General features: G+C 42.4%; 1 protein-coding gene across 1 annotated transcript in view; it reads right to left on the minus strand.

Annotated features, from left to right (window-relative positions):
- Window positions 1-9175: 9175 nt before the first annotated feature.
- Window positions 9176-15197, minus strand: part of FAM91A1 (family with sequence similarity 91 member A1) — a 28703-nt gene continuing 22681 nt past the window's right edge. The window contains exons 21-24 of the mRNA XM_076329137.1: window positions 14831-14938; window positions 14414-14537; window positions 13275-13344; window positions 9176-11858 (exon numbers count right to left, since the gene is read on the minus strand). Of these exons, the coding sequence (XP_076185252.1) occupies window positions 11682-11858; window positions 13275-13344; window positions 14414-14537; window positions 14831-14938 (479 nt within the window). The 3' untranslated portion in view covers window positions 9176-11681. The remainder of the gene's footprint in view (window positions 11859-13274; window positions 13345-14413; window positions 14538-14830; window positions 14939-15197) is intronic.

Raw genomic sequence — 15197 nt, forward strand, 5'->3', positions numbered from 1 at the left:
GCTTGACAGATAAATTTATTATTTCAGTGCACGAACTCAAGTCAAAAGATCATCTCCACACCATCCTGTCCAGAGGAACTGGCTCTATTTTATTTTATCTTGCTTTGCTCATACCCCACGGCACCTTTACCTCCTGTGCAGCTAGCCTGAAGACAAACATACAGAGCACCTCAGTTATAGATCCTGCTATCTGTTTAGTAATGGATTTGAGATGCATCCACTCTGAAGACTAGAAATGAAAAACACAGTATCTCCTTCCCCCTTCTGAAACATTATCACATGTGTGTTACCACAGACAAACCTTCAGTTTCGTCACTGACATCTATTCAGTCCCCTCAGGACATATTCTGCAAAGTTGTAAAATCAGCTCTCTAGGAAGAGGACAAGAAACATTGGTCTAATGAAGAATATGAGCCAATATAATCAGAGTTGTTAGCCAGAGAACTAGTATTTTAGAAACCTGCTGTATGGAAATTCAACTAATAACACTTTATCGGACTGCCTTGGAAGCAAGTGCCAAGGAAAAGAGCTCTCTTCGGTAATTCACAAGGTCAGAAATACAGAGACAGCCTAGACAAATTGCCAGCCAGGATCAATGCAGAGCAAGAAGTGCAAGGAACACTACAAAGCTGAGCTTCAGCTGTCTTCTAAATACAAATCCCAATTTATTTCTGAATCAAATGGCTATACTAGCACTGTCAGACTTGCCAGGCACCTGAGGGAGTACCAGGTCCAAGAGAGAGGATGCTCCATGACGATTTTCTATCTATGCGTTAAAAAGACATTTCAAACTCACTTTGACCCTCCCAATTACAATTATAAAAAAACTTATGTAAATAGAGTTGGGCTAAAACCCCATTCCTCCTATTTCCAAGGTGTCTCAGACCCAGGTTCCCCAGCTTGCTCAGACACTCGAGTCCCACGCATTAACTCAGCGCTGAACCACCCTTCCAGAGCTGGACTCGAGTCCTCCAGAAAAGCTGAGTTGGAGTAAGTCTGCCCTCATTGGGTTTACAGCAAATGAACAAACATGAATGTGAAGCAGCTGCACGTAAGGAGTAACGAAGTCCTATACCCCATCCTTCTCTCAGAGGTTCCTGGATCTGCTTCAAAAGCCAGAACTTGGCCAACCTGGAGCTAATGCTTAACCTAAGAGACACTATCATATATGGCAATGCTTATGGAATCAACAAGTTCATTACAACTGATGTGTCATTCACATTCATATCAATATTTGCCAAAGGCTTAGTCCTATTATTTAGATAGTTTTATAAACAGCTATATGGTATTCTGCAAGTAACATTTTAACCAAGTCTATTTTCTGAAGCCTCTTTATTGAGTGGGCTCTGTCTGTTACATAAAATTGCCTTAGTTCAGTAGTGTTCACTAGCAAAGAACATCCACCTCAAGAATACTTTTAACAAAGAAAAAAAACCAACCCCAAATGCAGTTTTTTCCTGATGCTGCCTGTTGCTGGAAGACAATAACAAAAAGAAGTGCTGACACCTACAGGGCAAGACATTTGTGTGTCTAGAAACCTCAACCTGGTAAGTCCTACTGCATCACTCACACTGTACGGACCAGTTAAACAAGCACATGATTTCAGAGTATGACAACTACTTGATCTGATTTAAGTTAAAAAAAAAAACCAAACACGATTGGAGTAATGCCTCATCACTCATTTTCAAAACGTGTTTTGTTTTTATACATCAGTGAAAATGCAATCCAGGCCAATTCACATTGATTGTTTGAAGGAGTTCAGAGAGCTGGAAAAATAAACCATGAGAGTACTTTTCCAGTTCTATTTCTACTCCCTGCTAACATGCTCAGCACCTCTCATTTCTGTGTCTAATTTCTTTCCCAGATTTTTTGGGGTAGGAATGGTCCCTTAGGACTTGCAATTAAGAGGCTCATTTCCATTTCTCTATTCTGTAGGAGTAAGCTCTAGGATATAACAAGTCAGACAGACTTTCCCCCTTCTCCCAGCACTTTTTCTAGACTATTATTACTTCCCCCTTCTCACCATTAGCTTCTTTTCATTTCCATTTCTGTTCCCCAGTTGAATATATTCCTTCTACTGCAACAACTCTTTACAGTCAACAACGCTGGGCCAAGACTACTCACTAAACCTTGTGGCTTATATACATGCTACATGGATACATGGATACTGAAAGGAGCAGGAAAACACACCTGATCAACGCGTGGCTCAGGGGCTGGTGCCATCGGAGGAATTTTGGCTTTTTTGATCATGGGGAGGTTTACATGGCACCGGGCCTGCTGGTGACAGACAGAGTCCAGCTGTCTCACAAGGGAAAAAGGATCATGGCTCATGAATTGGCAGGGCTCATTGAGAGGGCTTTAAACTAGGTTCGAAGGGGGAAGGGGATAAAACCAGGCTCGCTAGAGATGAGCCTAGGGGTGGCGTGCCGATGCCGGGGGCGAAATCGATAGCCCAGCTCAAGTGCATATACACCAATGCACGCAGCATGGGCGGCAAGCAGGAGGAGCTGGAAGCCATTGTGCAGCGGGAGAGATATGACTTAGTCGCCCTCACAGAAACATGGTGGGGTGACTCTCATGACTGGAGTGCTGCAATGGATGGCTATAGACTCTTCAGAAGAGACAGGCGAGGAAGGAGAGGCGGTGGGGTGGCCCTGTATGTTAGGGAGTGTTTTGATTGTATAGAGCTCAACGATTGTGATGATGGTACGGTTGAGTGTCTATGGGTAAGGATGAGGGGGAAGGCCAACGAGGCAGATATCCTGCTGGGAGTCTGTTATAGACCACCCAACCAGGATGAAGGGGCGGATGAAGTGTTCTATAAGCGGCTGGCAGAAGTCTCTCAATCGCTAGCCCTTGTTCTTGTGGGGGACTTCAACTTCCCGGACATCTGCTGGAAATACAACACGAAAGAGAAGAAGCAGTCTAGGAGGTTCCTGGAGTGTGTGGAAGACAACTTCCTGACACAGCTGGTAAGTGAGCCTACCAGGGGAGGTGTCTTGCTCGACCTGCTGTTTACAAACAGAGAAGGACTGGCGGGAGATGTGGTGGTCGGAGGCCGTCTTGGGCTTAGCGACCATGAAATGGTAGAATTCTCGCTTCTTGGTGAAGTAAGGAGGGGGGGCAGCAAAACCACAACCATGGACTTCCGGAGGGCGGACTTTGGCCTGTTCAGGACGCTGGTTGAGAGAGTCCCGTGGGAGACGGTCCTGAAGGGCAGAGGGGTCCAGGAAGGCTGGACGATCTTCAAGAAGTAAGTCTTAAAGGCGCAGGAGCAGGCTGTCCCCATATGCCGTAAGAAGAATGGGCGGGGAAGACGACCGGCCTGGCTGAACGGGGACCTTTTGCTGGGACTCAGGAAAAAAAGGAGAGTTTACCGCTTGTGGAAGAAGGGGCAGGCGACTCAAGAAGAGTACAGGGATCTCGTTAGGTCGTGCAGAGAAGAAATGAGAAAGGCAAAAGCCCAGCTAGAACGCAATCTGGCCGCTGTCGTTAAAGACAACAAAAAAAGTTTTTACAAATATATTAATAACAAGAAGAGAGCCAAGTAGAATCTCCATCCTTTATTGGATGGGGGGGGGAACATTGTCACTGAGGATGAGGAAAAGGCTGAGGTACTCAATGCCTTCTTTGCCTCAGTCTTTAACAGGCAGACCAGTTATCCTCAGGGTACTCGGCCCCCCGAGCTGGAAGATGGGGACGGCGAGCAGGATGAACCCCCCGTAATCCAAGAGGAAGCAGTCAATGACCTGCTACGCCACCTGGACGCTCACAAGTCTATGGGGCCGGATGGGATCCACCCGAGAGTGCTGAGGGAGCTGGCGGAGGTGCTCGCCAAGCCGCCCTCCATCATTTATCAGCAGTCCTGGTTAACGGGGGAGGTCCCGGATGACTGGAGGCTTGCCAATGTGACGCCCATCCACAAGAAGGGCCAGGAGGATCCGGGGAACTACAGGCCTGTCAGCTGACCTCGGTGCCGGGGAAGATGATGGAGCGGCTCATCTTGAGGGCGCTCACAAGGCATGAGCGGGACAACCAGGGGATCAGGCCCAGCCAGCACGGATTCATGAGAGGCAGGTCCTGCTTGACCAACCTGATCTCCTTCTATGACCAGGTGACCCGCCTAGTGGATGAGGGAAAGGCTGTGGATGTGGTCTACCTGGACTTCAGTAAGGCCTTTGACACTGTCTCCCACAGCATTCTCCTAGAGAAGCTGGCAGCTCACGGCTTAGACAGGTGGACTCTGCGCTGGGTCAAAAACTGGCTGGACAGCCGGGCCCAGAGAGTTGTGGTGAATGGAGTTCAATCCAGTTGGCGGCCGGTCACGAGCGGTGTTCCCCAGGGCTCAGTACTGGGGCCGGTCTTGTTCAATATCTTTATTGATGATCTGGATGAGGGGATTGAGTGCACCCTCAGTAAGTTTGCAGACGACACCAAGTTGGGCGGGAGTGTTGATCTGCTCGAGGGTAGGAAGGCTCTGCAGAGGGACCTGGACAGGCTGGATCAATGGGCCCAGACCAATTGTATGAGGTTCAACAAGGCCAAGTGCCGGGTCCTGCACTTTGGCCACAACAACCCCATGCAACGATACAGGCTTGGGGAAGAGTGGCTGGAAAGCTGCCCAGCAGAGAAGGACCTGGGGGTGTTGGTCAACAGCCGGCTGAACATGAGCCGGCAGTGTGCCCAGGCGGCCAAGAAGGCCAATGGCCTCCTGGCCTGTATCAGAACTAGTGTGGCCAGCAGGAGTAGGGAAGTGATCGTGCCCCTGTACTCGGCCCTGGTGAGGCCACACCTCGAATACTGTGTTCAGTTTTGGGCCCCTCACTACAAGAAGGACGTTGAGGTGCTGGAGCGTGTCCAGAGAAGGGCAACGAGGCTGGTGAGGGGTCTGGAGAACAAGTCTTCTGAGGAACGGCTGAGGGAACTGGGGTTGTTTAGCCTGGAGAAGAGGAGGCTGAGGGGAGACCTCATCGCTCTCTACAACTACCTGAAAGGAGGTTGTAGCGAGGTGGGTGTTGGTCTTTTCTCCGAAGTAACAAGTGATAGGACGAGAGGAAATGGCCTCAAGTTGCGGCAGGGGAGGTTTAGATTGGACGTAAGGAAAAATTTCTTTACTGAAAGAGTGGTTAAACATTGGACCAGGCTGCCCAGGGAAGTGGTTGAGTCACCATCCCTGGAGGTATTTAAAAGACGTGTAGATGAGGCACTTAGGGACCTGGTTTAGTGGGCATGGTGGTGTTGGGTTGACGGTTGGACTCGATGATCTTAGAGGTCTTTTCCAACCTCAATGATTCTATGATTCTATGTGTCACAGGCTATACACACTACAGAACAGCTTACAAATCACTGCAAGTTTAGCACTGACGTCACGTGGAACATTTTATTCCTGACGAGTGACTTAATTCTTCCTGTTGTTTCTAAATCTCTCTCTGCTCAGGACCGGGGACCCCACCATCCTGTAGCTTTTGAAGAAGCATACTTACGAAGTGAAGAAACAACAAAACAATGTCTTGCCAAGCCAAATAATTCAATCAGAACCTGTGTCTGAATTTAGCAGCTTCTTGGAAGTAAAGGCCCAGATAACTCACAGAAATTTAGAGCTATCAATGTATGCAATGCTACCCTTCAAACAGGTGGTGTAAGCAGCAGACTCATGGTTAGGGCGACAGCCCATGTGCACTGTGATGGAAAACAGAATAACGGAGGTCCCCCCACCCCTATATGGGATTTTATGCAATAACTGTGATGACAGAAAGTTTTGAGCTTGCCAAAGGCTTTAGACAAAACCCCCACATAAACATTATTAATAATAGGAAAGACATAAGCAGAGATTCAAGGTTAGATTTTGCACACACGCAACAAGCACAGTGTAAAGCAACCAAGAGGGACATGTAGGGTAGTCGCAGGTAAAAAGCTGAGACTGCAGTGCAAAAAACCCACAGGAAACAAAACATCAAGAAGAAAATGCACATTGCATAAAACGTGATAGCTTTTCTGTCTGTAGAAGGAAAGCGAGCAAAAGCTACAGCCCAGGAAAAACAAGTTCAAGTCCTATTGACAATAAAAACATAAGAGAACTAAACCCTTATTCATTTACATACAAAATGGCAAATAGGTTGAAACAAGACAAACACAGAAACCACTGTTCTCAAGTGATATTATCATTGATTCATACAATGCAGAAGTGATTCAGAAGACACAACAGAACAACCTAGGAAAGCCTTGCAACAGATCTCTTAACAGTTTCTCACGGTGTCTTTTTTTCAGCTGGGATGTTTCCTACAGATACGTTACATTTAGAAATAAAGGATTCAGCCAGGTCATCAGCATTTCTCTCTTTCACATGGGGAAAAACACCCACACATAATAGGACAGATAAGTCAATAGAAGAGCAGTCACCTCTGAGGTTAGGACATCAGGTTAGCTGCCCAGTAACCACCAAAAAACCTTCCAGTATTGACCTACATAACAAAGGCACAAAGGAAAACTCACTACTGCTAGACAGCCACAGCTGAAGCAGTGTTGTGGGTTACTCAGCAGCAAAACTCACAGCCAGAGCTTGTGGCCACAGAAGCCATTCAGTGCTGCTGGACAAGGAAAGCAGGAAATTCCCCCATACCAGACACCAGCAGGTAAGACAGAACCTGGAAGCACATCAACAACTTACAGGTTGCTGCGGCCACACGCCTCCTTGCTACCGTTCTCAGCAGCATCACCCTTCTGCTCTGTAGCATTTGATCACCCCCATCTCCATCCACCCTCTCCTCCAAGGTCTCAGTCCTCGGCACTTTGCTGCTGCCCTAGACTCTAGCCAGAGTCTCCTTGTTGCTATCAAGTTTTCTTGTCACTGGCTCAAAGTAGCTGGTACCACACAAACACCACATTCATAAAGCCGGTCTAATGCTGGTAGTTCGGTAGCAATGAACTATATAGTTTTACAAAGATGTGTTGTGCTGTGTTACTGGCTGTATGTTCTGCTATACTAGCGTTCTCCAAACCCCCAGTTTGAATTTTGTCTAGCATTCGACCCTGCCCTACTTAAACAAGTATATAAAATCATTTAATGTATTTCATAACCAGGAGCATAGAATAACGGAGATGTCTGTAGTCCAACCTCCTGCTAAGAACAATGAGATCAGATAGAGTTGGTCAGGGCTTTATCCAGTCTGTTTTTGAAAACCTCCACGGATAGAGGCTGCACACCTCCTCTGGGCAGGCTGCTCCAGTACTTGACTGTCTTAACTGCAAAAAAAGCTTTTCCTTCTATCCTTTGCAGGCGAAAAAACCCCAACAAATAAGCAATTGTAAGAAAATATACTGCTGTGGTACAGAAAGATATTAGGAGAAAACATGGGTCACCTGTGCACCTATTTTGAGGTTCTATCACAGTTCTGCTTGGACTTGGAACAATAGTTTTCTTTGAGTGGTTGGGAGGGTGGAGGGGAAAGCAAAGGAGGGAGCGGGGGAGCCTAGAGATACAGGACATAGATCCATAATGTGAAGAGACAATGATTAAACAAATTAGGTCTCCATTGATTTGCAGGAATCCAACATCAGTATTCATTAAAGCTGTCAAACTAATGCCTCCATCATCCTATTCCCATAGTGATACTTTTGATTCACTTTTGTGAAACTGCGCAGAATCACCTAACAAAAGAATCAACGATACAAGGAGCTACCTGCAACCCTAAAGCATGCGTTACTGAAGACAGTGATGGAACCCTGAGCTGCATACTTTACTGCAGCCCCAGAATTACTTTGTCTCTGAGCCCAGCTCAATTCCTAAAGCCTGCCCAGTCCCAGCTCACCAGAAGGCCCATTTCCAAAAGGCATCTTGTACCGAGTAGTTCCTAAGCAAGTGATCTTGATTACCAAACTCACCCACAGTCTTCTTCAAGAAGCATTAAGAAGCTTGGCTTTGTTCCAGGGGATGGAGGGGGCGGGGGGGAGCATTAACATTAGCTTTAAGTGCTGAACAATAAAACCGGATACATTTCATCCGTAATCCAAAAGGAGCCTTGAGCTCTATCATGATGACAAAGCTAAAGGCATGCATTTAGAGTATTCACGTGGAACAAAAGGACTTGGGGTCAAGGGGAAGCAAAAGAAAAAAAAAAAGAAAAAAGGTAGTTACATATACATTCTCAAGAAAATCTGAGATAGTCTAAAGAAAGGTTTAAACCCAAGGAGGAGGTTATTAGGTTTCTTTCACCATCTAGGTCTCTATTTCTTCTTTATATTGTAACCAAACAGTCAAACTCTCTGCAGTTATACTGCTAAGATGAATCCTGGGCCTGGATTACTTTAAAGAAACAAATGACAATTTTGGTCTCATTTCTTCCAAGTTCCCTGTCAAAAATGTCTCTAGTCAAAGAAAACAGATAAGACACCACATGCACAAGTGCCTTCAAACATCCTATATCAAACACTACAGGTTTAGATTGTGGCTGAAAGAGGAGACAGAGTATACATCATCCTCTTCTACTTTCCCTTCTTCTTAGATGTTAAGCACATGCTATGGAGAAGACTACAATAAGATAAGGGGTTTCCATTGATAAAATGGCATTTCTGCAGAATTGCATGCATACAGGAAAAAGATACTTTGACAACATTGGGTAGTCATGAGCACTACAGTGAGAGAGTGACATTTTAGTGCTGTGCCCAAGAGAACTACTGCATGTGAAGGATTCTACACATGGTTTGACCTACACCACAGTTTATTTGTAAACATTTGTTACATGTGCCAATAATTTAATCGAACACAGACTTTGTACAAGTCAATGTATAATATTAACAATGTCACACTAGAAGAGTGCAACTGTATTCAGTTACAGTCATACTTTAAAACCTTCAAAATACAAACCATTTGGAACACTGAACAAGAAAGAAAAATTTGAGAACAATGATGGAAGAGAAAAAAAAAAAAAGAACTGTGAAATCATAAGTCATGATCAAAAAACCTGAAAACAAACATAGCACACTTTCTAGTTGGCTCCCGAACATGTTCAGGTATATCCACCTAGACTGAATACTACTTGGGTTGTGCCAGAGCACAAAGCCAACCTCTCTTCTGCAGGTGAAAAATCTTGCTGAAGACAGAAACTTAAAACAGCTTTACAATGTGTAATGCATGTGATTTTCCCCACTGTCAATAAAACTACCTGAAGAAAAGAAATTGATTTAGTTTGTCTTTATTTGCAATACAATATAAAATAGATTCTTTTGGTATGAAGATCTTTGAGATCTTATTTTTTTACACCATATTTAAAACAAAAGTCACATACTTTGAGTAAAGCCTCTGGAGCATCCCAAGCACTGGGGCTGTAGTTGAGTTTCAGGTATTTTATGGACTTCTTTGGTTGCAACCTATTCAGTAAACTTCAGATATGCAGACTTGAACATTTAAGCTTCCTAAACTAGTGTTGAAGCACCTAAATTAGAGTGGCTTGAGTTCTAAAAAACTGCAACATATCCGGAATTCTCAACATTAACTGTAAGATTTATGGGTATTAAACAACCCTGAAGAGCTGACTACTTTTATTTAGAAACTTTACTGTAGACAACCTATTAACAAAGGGTATCCTTCACTTAGTAACACTGAAGAATACGCAGTGAGAACAAGAAATTTTCATCCATTTTCAAACTTCCATACAACTTGCACTATCATCACTTTACATACTAGTATAGACAGTGCATGGCAAAATTCGATACAATACGTCAAACTAGCTCATCTACTACAGCTCACTGTAGCACTTAAAGTAACATCTATAGTGCTGAAAGTGTAAGCCATCACCTACTGCTTAGTTCCTCTACAGTGCTGGATATTGGCTTAATCTCCACATAATTCTCACAGCAAATGTTTCCCCTGCCATTTCTAGCAGATTGACACCCAATTCCTCTTTAATTTCTTTTGAGGGAAATAAGGCAACTTAAAAAACCCACTATGGAGAGTATGCACGTCCAGTACAAAAGTCACTGTAGTGTAAACGATCAACTTTATATAGATAATCTAGCTCTGCAATATATGCAGAATACTAAGCTCAGCTGCTGTTGGTAAAATACAAGAACAAAACAGATGTAAGAAAGCAGCACTGAGCAAACTGAAGTACTACAGACTTCCAGTTTCTTAGAGCACAAGTCCTACACTTACACTTTAGGAATGTATATAAAGCAAAGAAAAAAGAACGCAATTTTCACAGTTGTAACTGAAGTCACTGCATTATCCTATCGTGGTATGTTTATCCTTTTCAAACTTCTGTCATGTTTTTTCTTACAACCATACAGAACAGGATACAAACCCAAATGTTGCCATTTTTTTCCTTGCTGTTGTCCAGCATCATCAATGCCACAGATTCTTGGTCCATTATATACTGTAGGCTAGTAATGACAGGATGGTTAAGTCTCATTTTTAATTATGACTATTTAAAACAAGGCAGTTCCAGTAAAGAAGAGAGTTGGCAGAGTACTTTAGACAGCTGCGTTGAGTCCTAACTTTTTACACCTCTTGTTCTCCTCGTGTGCTAAATGGGACACACTTTTTTAAGCTGGCAAAAAGTTGTTAATGCCCAATATAGACAAAGTGAAATCATGCTACATAAAATCATCCCCTACAAATAGAGCCAGATCATGATTTAGATGAAACAGCTCACTGTTAATGTTTGTCATAATCAAGAGCTAATGGTTCAAGGAAAACAGATTCAGAGAACTCTCTGCCTACACAACCTCTGCTGTTATCTTCGTTTGCTAATGACTGTCATGTGAAAAATCAAGAGCTCTGTTCTTTCAAAAACATTAACCAACAGCACAGATCTAGTTATCTACCTTAAACTCAATTTATGACATCAGGAGTTTTCCTACAGCAATCATCACCAGCTTCAAACAACGAGGGACTAACTCCCAGTGTGATCAAGCCTCAGACACTCCTGGTTTCATACAAAGAGCAAGATGAATCCATTATCATGAAGAACCCCATGAACAGAGCCAACCGCTTCAGCCCTTCTATAACTCCACACCTCCATCGAATTCTGCCAGAGATGAAAATGTACCACTCACCTTCAAAGTGGCCTTAAGTCATCAGCAGGCCTTTGAGTTTGCACTAACTCAGCCTCCTGTAAGCATCAAGTCTTTTCCCATTGTACTGATTTCTCAAGGCCCCGGTGTTAAGCTGACCTACAGAATTCAACAATTCTTAATGCCCCATATCACCATGATACTTTAACAGAAGGTATCACTGAGCTTTCAGAGGAAGTGTTAAATCTCTTACCTTTATACAGAAAGATTTTTCAGTAATACAGTACAAAACTAAACAGAATTTATGTCTGAGTAACGAACATAGAAAACTACTATTGCAATCTTGTGGTGACAGCATAGAAATTTAACAATCATCAGAAAGCCTAGAAAGGGCATGTTTAGTTATAAAAGAAAGATTGTCTCAAGATAAAAATAGTGCTGACAGCTAAAAAGCTCTCTGTTGCAGCAAGATATGCAGTAATGAGTAACAAGTTCTAGACGGTTTAAGCATTTCCCCAATACTGCAACACAACACATTTTTGTAACACTACTTTTACATGGGTTATGCTGCAGCAGCGGTACACTTCTTAGTGGTTGGCACTAGGAATTAACCATAATAGAAGAAAGGCATTTAGTGATCAATGCATGAGAATCCCTATTTGACCTGCTCCTTAGGTGTGGTTGAAAAAAACCGAGGACGGGGACCATCCGTTCCATTCAGATAATACACCTTCTTTGAACATGAGATTCTTGGCAGGAAGTGGAACACCCATATCTGCAGAAATAGGCTGCAAAAGTGAACTTGAAGAACCAGCATCATGGAGCTGATCCAGTGCTGAAATACCTTCCTAAAAGCAAAAGGAAGAAAAAATACTGTCTTAAAAACAAGACAAACAATGAAGGATTTAACAGGTAGAATATGACAGTCTAATCTAATCTGCAAATACACTTAGTGTTTCTGAAGTGTGTTACTTTAATCCAATAAATACCAGATCATTATGGAAGTAAAAAACAGAATAAACAAAGGGAAGCATGAAATAAGCATACAGTTGCCTCAGCTGCACCTGTGCATGCATTACTTGGCTTCCAAGAAAACCTCAGGGAAGCCTGAGGCTTAAAATTGAAGGAAAGACCTAGCAAAATTAATGTAATGCTATAAAATCTTCAGGACAGCTATCGTAATGCTATTTATCCCATACAGTGCTAAGAGCCATACATATATTTGGAGGCACTGACTTGACCATATTTTGAGTAGTTTTATTTCCCAGAAGTTTGGTTTTCTCAGCTTAAAAATCACTTCAGCACCTTCTTTTTTTCCTCTCTACACAGATCATCATCAAGAACAGTGTATCTCAGAGATAACATCTAAGAGATTAGGACAGGAATCACTTGAAACTGTTTGACAGATGGTTTCAAGGCTTCAAACCTACTGGGAATCTCCAGCGTTCTCATGAGAAAGCAGTTTCAGGGTCACACCATCCGTAACACTACCTGGTTAAGTAACCTGCAAGTTCCTTACCTTACTGAAAAGATAGAATTTTAGAGAAAAGTACCATAAGATATAAGCAGCTAAGCAGATTCCATGTTACATGTGGACATGCCTTGCTGGCATACACTTCCATGCAAACTTACAGCAGGCTGCGGACCTGGCATTCCTCCTTGCTTGCTACACAAGACCCTATTCTCTACCTATGCTCTTAAAAAATCCTCCCAGAGTACACAGTTTTACATATTTATACTCATTCAACACCAAGTTCTAGAGGATCTTCAGACAAGTGCAAGAAGTATACTGGTATGAAATGCATGTTAATGTATTTTATTTTTTTCTAAGGGAACACAGTTGACTTGAGATGCAGATAAAAATCTCAAAAGATTAGCATGTCCATGGTTTGTAGTAAACCTCCCTAACATATCTAAGAAGCAACCAAGTAACCAGCAGAGTAGACTGTGTTATAACAGGAGGAGTGAAGAACAATTTTGCTGTGCAAGTCCCATAAAAACCAATGAAACTAATTACACACAAGATGCAACCACAGAAGTTGAGACAAGTATTAAATAAGGCTAGAAAAGGGAGATGGAAGTACTCACTTTTTGATACCAGTAGAATTTGAGGTTGATAGTGCTCTTAATACAGTTACCATTTAAAGAAAAAGCAAATAAAACAAACGCTGTGTGTGTCCATACACCCGAGAATGGCAAGTAGGAGGGCAAAAAGGGATGACAGACCATAAAGAATGATTTACATCTGGATTATTGCTCCTTACCTGGAATGAATGAACAAAATTAAGGACCTGAAGAGACAGCTTTCTACTGGAATGTAAGAGTTTTTGAAGGCTGTCAAAAACAAAAGAGAAAAGCTATGTCCAAGGTGCACAAAGCTTTACTAGTAAAGTAACACCTTAGTAACTTGCTCATAATTAACTCTAGTAGCACCTAACATCGTGACAAAGTTAAAAGCTTTCACACAGAAAGCCTGGTAATATTGTCATCACTGAAGAGGTGCTCAACTCATCTCATCTGCTCTTGAGTCTAGTCAGCTAAATGCTATTTTCCCCTATCATTTACACCATATAAGTGAAACTACTGCAATTGAAAAATGCTATTTTACATAAGATATTAATATATTAGACTTTATCATGTCTCATTCTTATCTAGGACAGTCTGGTAACATGACTTTTAAGAAGCAGATTAGTGACACACTGTTAAAAAGCAGGTCAACTACTATAATAAAATCCTTAAGCCGTGTTTTCCAGCAGCCTTATTTTTGGCCTCCAGAACCAGGCTCTAGGAAAAAAAACTAAAAAAAAACCGAAACAAAAACACAAACCCCAAAATCCCATTGTTGAAAGAGTAATCTTTCATAAAGAAAAGCTACAGTAAAAAGCAGAAGATAAACTGATCATAAGCCATGACTAAACTTAGCAAATAAGATACCAATAGTAAAGAAAATTTCCACAAGAGCTAAATGCATTTTACACCAAAGCATTACCAGTAAGCTTCCCCTCTGCCCCCAGAACAGGGCCAGGGGGGTTAGGAGGAGGATAGAAAGCCTGTGCTAGGCTAGGAAGGGGAAACGAATAGGAAGGCACCTAAATTCACTTTTTTTTTTCCCTCTGATCTGTTCATCAACAGTTTACTACAAAGAATTAATTTTCACCTTGCAGAAACTACAAAAACAGCCTAATGTTTATCTTACCACAACTAGGGACTACTAAGATTGTACATCATAGCTGGTATCTATGAGCAAAAAAGCATCCACCTTACACACTAGAATTAGGTACTCTATGAAACTTAGCTCAGTTCTGCTCCTATAGTCATTGAGTTGTAGGTATCATTTTTTGCAGAAGCTCTGGGCATAACACATACAACCTGTTAAACCTGTAGCTGTTAAGTTACAGCTCACCTTTCTTTTCTGCATAATCCATGACTGGCAATTTTTCTGCAGACTTTCTGATTCAACTCAGAGCTGAAGAGTGGAATGCCAAAGCATAATTCCAGGGGAACCCATTCCAGTTCTGTTGTGGGTACTGCAGAAAGAAAACCAAGAGACAACCAAATTTTAAGAAGAGACAAAGCAAGAATATTCAACCCAGAACCAGTTCTCTCAAACCAGGCTCCATTGGACAGTTCATACTTTTTAAACACAGTTCATTTACTGAACTGCTCAAAGATTTAAGGGAGTGTGAATTTTAAGGAGGAAGAACACTTCGCGTTGCACTTACCGTCCCAGACAATAATCAAACAGTATGTGTTCAGATCCTTAAAAACAAGATATCTCAGATTGTAAGTGTTTAGTACAAGCCATTTGTCATGTTTTTACCTTCAAGGCTTTGCTTGACTGCAGAATCCATTGAGGTTTCTTCTATTACCATCTCAAATGATTCTGTGCTCCCATTTACATCAGATCCTGATGCTAGTTCAGCCTCTCCTAAAGGTAAAGTAATTCTTACATAAACATTTAAATAAATATAAGTTTAGATACCACCTGATGTAAGGAACACAACACAAGTTTTGCTCAAAGACCATACAGCTATAAAACTGGAGGAATGAATACGGAGAAGCACAGGGCCTGACTCAGTTTAGGACTAGAGAGCCACTTAGGGATCCTCACACTTAAAGATTAAGTTCTGGCATATAAAAATGGCACAATTTACTTTTAATGTTGTGAAAATATTTTTTTCTTCTAT

Source organism: Aptenodytes patagonicus, chromosome 2, assembly GCF_965638725.1.
Source record: "Aptenodytes patagonicus chromosome 2, bAptPat1.pri.cur, whole genome shotgun sequence".
Taxonomy (NCBI): domain Eukaryota; kingdom Metazoa; phylum Chordata; class Aves; order Sphenisciformes; family Spheniscidae; genus Aptenodytes; species Aptenodytes patagonicus.